Raw genomic sequence first — 6,000 nt, 5'->3', positions numbered from 1 at the left:
AGTTGGAAGACAGTCTGACGTACTTCCTTTTTCGAATATGCACGGCCTAACTTAGCTCTCTCCTTCATGCCCACTTTACGCTTAGGATTATCAAATAAGTAACCGTAATTATTTAAGTAATCTTCAAAACGCTCAGGCTCAGCTTCAGAATTAAAGATAGTGGAGAAGTATTTATGGAATAAACCACCAATCTCCTTCATATCAAAAGTCTATTCATTAGACTCCTTCTTAATACCCAAGATAAGATTAGCACCAGATGGTCCTTTAACCCAATTGAAAAAATATTTGGTGCACGTGTCACCCTCACAATTCCATTTCAGTTTGGCGCGTTGACGCCAATAAGTGCCAGCAGCTAGAGAGAATTCTATAAGTTTTTTGTGACAAGATTCGTAATTAAGAGTATCACCACCATTTTCAATATCCAAAAGATAGGGCTCAAGATCCTGATCAAATTCACTCCACTTTAGCCCCCATTCATCTTTTTTTGTTACAAGCCCAAACTCTGAAAGCATTATTTATACGACGTAATTTTGACAAAAGAACATGTGAAGCATCACCCTTATCTTTTCTTTCCCAGCTTTCTTTAACCAGACCAGAGCATTCGGCATGATCAAAACACCAAGTCTCTAGCCTATAAACTTTCTTCTTGGTATTGAGAATCATATTTGTATCAAGGATTATAGGTGCGTGATCTGATATTTGAATAGGCAAGTGTTTGATAAAAGTATTTGGGAATAGGGAAAGCCAAACACTGGAAGCAAAACCCTTATCAAGTCTTTCGTAAATACGATGTTGACTCTCCCTATTATTACACCAAGTGAATCTAGGTCCCTTAAAAGGGATATCCATAAGACAATGGGTATTCTTCCAGTAAGAGAATAAGTTTGCTCCTCTAATCAATTTATCACTACCACCTAATTTATCAGAACAGAACTCAACTTGGTTGAAATCACCAATAAGTAAGAAAGGTTTGTCGAGGGAGTTAAGATGACTGGTAAAAGTTTCCCATACCGCACCCCTCTTTGTATGATCGGGTTCACCATAAACACAACACAAATACCACATTCTACCCTTACACTGATTAACCAGGAGGATAAGAAGATTGCAACTGGTAAAGATACATTCTAATTTACAACTACTTTCCAGCCAACCCAGAGTCCCCCCTTTGAACCGTCAGCATCACACCCAGTTGACTGAACAAAATCCATAGGGCGCAAAAGAACATCAACAGATCATACATAACACTTGGTTTCAGAAAGGAAGATGAAATCTAAACTATTATTAAAAGACCTACATATTGCTCTAATTTTAGGGATTGAAGGGGGAAGCGGATCCTTAAGACCTCTACAATTCCAAGCCAAACATTTCATGGAGAATAAAGAGGTTAAGACCACCGCATCCGGGCCACCCAACAACAATGCCAGGCCCCGACTTCACCCTACCAAGCACATTTCATACGGGAACCCAACAATCGAAAACTGACTCCAGCAGAAGCACCACCTCCTAACAATTTATCCCAACCGAAGAGTCCAAAACAAAGCCACAAAAAAATCAACAGGAACCACTACACCCAGACTTACCAATCCGAAAAGATAGTAAAGGGACCCGACTAACACCAAGGAGACCAGCCGAGAAACCAAACCCAACATGTCTCGAGTCACGAAATAACGCAACTGACTCAGAGACATCAAAGATACACTTGTAATCAACAGGAATAGGAGTTGACGGTCCACCAACAAGACAACGAGGCGGATCAAGACACCACATAGACACCCGAATCACCAAGGGATACCTCCCAGGACCCCCGCCAAACAAACAATTAGACACCACAGAGATGTTAAGGAAGAGGACGAGGGAACGACTGGTGGGGGGAATGGGGGAATCACCGTATCGGACCCAAAAGGCAGCCATTAAAAAAGTAGCGACGCCGACGGATAAGTTAAAGACTCATCGACACATACACACAAACTTAAGGCAGGACAATCAAACCAGGGGTGGGGGGAATGGGAGGATCACCCTTGGATTGAAAGCGAAAGACGGCAGTGACAGGACAAGGAGCCGGAGGGACGGGAACGTCACAAAGGGAACCACACCAAACAGACGATGGTCTTTAACAACCATGAGACATATTCACTACTCCCATGATTAATATTATTACTTTCACTACATCTCATGTTAACACTATTACATTCACTGTTTCGTTGACTACTCACACTAGCGATTTTTAAAGTTATATTCATTCCCGATAATTTTATCAAACTCATATATAAATAAATAAAATATTTTTCTTAAATCGAATTGTTAGCTAATTTTTCATATTTTCTCCAATGTTCCTACTGTTACTTTCATTACATTTGTTGTGACTACTGTTACTTTCACTACACCCGCTGTCATTATCGTTTCATTTACTAGACCTGCATTTAATAATGTTAATTTCATTACTCTCATTGTTTTTATTACTTTTACTAATCCCACAACTATTATTGTTGCTACAATTATTTTATCAAATTTAATTTTTAAATCAGTTGATTATTTAATTTTACGGAAAATTGTATATCTGGAAACAATCCTGATTTATTTCCCTTTACATAGTTTCCAAAACATAACCTTGTTAGGCTGTGTTTAACAATGCATTTCAGGTACCTTATTTGGTCAAAGTAACTTATTTGACCAAAATTTCAAGTATCTTATTTTTTTGTAAACGTTTAGAAAGTAGCTTATTTAACCAAATAAACTACCTGAAATGAAATGCTACCTAGAGTAGCATTTAAGATTTCAGGTATATGATTTGATGTGATTTTTCCTTTTTACCCTTAAATCTATACTATTAAATAATTATCATATCCTTTTACGTCATTTCACCAAAATCAATTACCTTTTCAATTAGTTTGCCAAACATTTTTTTATATAATCAGTTACCTTATCAGCTCCTAATTTTCAGTTACCTTTTCAGGTTCTAGTTATCTTTTCAATTTTCAGCTACCTTTTCAGGTTTCAGCTACCTTTTCAGTTAGTTTTTTTTACCAAACAGAGCCTTATATTAAGTTTGTCTATTTTAAATAATTAACATATTTATACATCTAATAAACAATAGGATTATTTCACAGGAATAATCAATCATACTGTTGTCCATCTTATATTAATCCATCCTTCATATTGACTCACAATAATACTAACTATTACACAACTTTCCTAGCTTGCACTTAGCCACTTAAGTGACCTGCTAATTCCGGTCAGTTTTGTTTTACCTTTATATTCTGCCTTTCTTCTCCTTATTCATTTACTTCTTCGCCTACATACTCCTCATGTCCTCCATTGCCAACTACTAAGCACAACCACCAAGCTACTGAACCCGCCACACTATCACCAATATCAGCACCCAGAAACACCAAGAACCATCGCTAAACACCCATCCCCAAACACCTTGTAACTCCACCATCACCATTGAACAATCATTTTTAACAGTATTAATTAGACTACTATTTTCAAAAATTCCCGTCAACACTAAAATTACCTAAAAAAGCTCAATTATAATTGACAAAACCCTAAATTGATTGTGAAATTGGCGATGTATTGAAGAAAAGAATGAGAAAATGGAGAGAAAGTGGCCCTTGCGACGATCAGTGGCGAACACTTCGAAATCTTCAAGGCGGCCTTTACGGTGAGGAGAAAGACAGTAGAGAGGGAGATCCGAAATGACGCCATTGATGACAAATGTAGATTTTTTCTGATAACGAACTATTTTCATGATTTCTTTTTCTAAATACCTAATTTTTTCTTACCTTTATACTGCCTTGCATCCCCTTTTATTTCGACATTTCTTGTACATTCAACAATGGAGTGAGCTAGTGACTTCGAATCTCGGATGGTTCTCACATCTCTGCAACTCCTACCAGAAACCCTTGTCCTTCACCTCTCAAACTTTCGAATAAACCCTTAAATTCGCCTCAAATCAAACCACCTAAGAAAACAAATAAAAAATCCTAAAAAATCCCACCTAAATCTAAACAAAACCCACTTCAAAACCCTCTAATTCCCCACAAAACCCTTTTGAAGGCAATCTCCAACAACATTCATCTTCAGCCCGCTTTTATTTCTTCTAATTCTTCTTTTTTTCTCCCAATTGTCCTAACCCAGAATTTCCCACGCTTGAAGAATCTTCACAGTAGAGAGGAGGAAGTGAAGATGAATGGCGTTAGAGAGAGGAATTGTGTTTGGGAGGCTTCACACTAAAAATGACATTTTAGTTCAATTGGAATAAGGGTTTACCTGTTTGACAGGTATGTAGCTCTTCATCCAAGTGCATAGTGGGAAGGTTGTGTAATAGGTAATAATATTATTGTGAGTTAATATGAAAGATGGATTAATATAAGATGAACAGAAATAAGATGGATTATTCTTGAGAAATAATTCTAAACTATATTGTATAATGAAATTATATACATTTATCTACTTACATTGAATTCTCTTCGTTTTCGGATTATATATATTATATTGATTGATGTGTGGAGTATATTGTTCTTGGAATTCTTTTTTATTAAACTACAATGCAAGTATGCAACTATGTTATGAACATAAAGATCATTCTAAGTGTCATTTTATTTTATTTTTACTTTACTAGACCTTGTGTAAATGTCAACTAACTTAACTGATAAAGTTATAAACGATGATACACAAGACCTGAGTTTAAACCTGTCAGCATCAAAATCGCCTTTGTGACTCCTCAAACCAAAACTAAAGAATAGGAAAAAAAAACTTTATTGGACCCTGTTAATAGACCAGGGAAAATTGGCTCAGACCAAATGACCTGACCCGAATAACCCAACCCGTATCCTATCCAACACACAAACTCAAAACGCGAGTTTGATCCGAACCTGAATTGGCCCGATCCAATATAACTGGACCTGAACTTTTATGTTGCACACTGATCATTATACATAAATAACTTGATACTAGTTGACTCGAAAATGACCGAAGTCTGACATGAGTTGCCCGACCCGAACCCAACCTTAAATCTGCCAATCCGAAATTAACCCGAACTGACCCAACCCTGACTCAATTAATTCGTTTACCAGGTCTACCTATTAACTTACATTTGCATTATACATGCTCTTAATCAAAGCCAACTCGAAAAACTTTGACTCTAAGACATAGTTGGCTTAAGCAAAATTGTGTCACCACATTTACAAGACTATCTTTGAACTCGACATACGTCAAAGTTTAAAAAAAACTTTACCTTTTTATACGGGTCATGCTAATCCAACAGATAATTTTACTATTTTCAACTCATTTGTCCGCCTTACTCCGACTCTACCTTGCTCACTTTTCACACCCAAATTAAGAGCAAGAAGCAAAGAAACATCAAAAAGAAATTCTGCTCTAGTAACACGTCCTCCAACTAGGAAGGTGCTACGGTTACACTAGGTGTATAGAATCTTCTATATACCATTAATTAAACTTTGACATATATAGGAATCTTTTTGTATTTATGGAGGGAATTATGAAGAGGTTTGGTGGGGAAAAAAATTCATTGAGGGAAAGATGAGAAGGAAAATTTTAATATCTTTATTAATTATGGCATCATAATTAATAATTATATTTACTATAATAATAAAATATAATATTAAATCTTAACAAAATATCTACCATATCTCTAAAAATTTCCACCCTAACAATTATACGTTATCTTTCGTTAAAAAATAATAATAAAAAAAAAACAGAAAAACCAAAATTCATACGTGGGGTTTCATATAAAAAAAGTCCTTGATTTTTTTTTCTAGTAATGTGTGTTTTGTGCTCGAACTTCATAATGTCAACTTTTAATCACAATGATTTCGATTTAAATCAAGAGTACCAGGAAGAATTCAATGAAGAAGATGAACCTTCATTGGAAGAAATAATATAGCTTAATAAAAAATATTATCTTAAACAATCTGAATAATTATGGTATATAGTAATTTAGGAAAAGTTTTAAATTTGATTTTTTGAATTTTGGCTCCC

General features: G+C 35.6%; 1 protein-coding gene across 1 annotated transcript; it reads right to left on the bottom strand.

Annotated features, from left to right (window-relative positions):
• Positions 1 to 209: 209 nt before the first annotated feature.
• On the bottom strand, positions 210 to 1,065 carry LOC141617455 (uncharacterized). The gene is made up of 2 exons (XM_074434652.1): positions 594 to 1,065; positions 210 to 502 (listed from the first exon to the last, which is right to left on the bottom strand). The coding sequence occupies exons 1-2, from the start codon at positions 1,063 to 1,065 to the stop codon at positions 210 to 212; spliced, it is 765 nt and encodes a 254-aa protein (XP_074290753.1).
• Positions 1,066 to 6,000: the final 4,935 nt, after the last annotated feature.

The sequence above is a fragment of the Silene latifolia genome, chromosome X (assembly GCF_048544455.1).
Source record: "Silene latifolia isolate original U9 population chromosome X, ASM4854445v1, whole genome shotgun sequence".
Classification (NCBI taxonomy): Eukaryota; Viridiplantae; Streptophyta; class Magnoliopsida; order Caryophyllales; family Caryophyllaceae; genus Silene; species Silene latifolia.
This window is presented reverse-complemented; position numbering and strand designations above follow the sequence as displayed.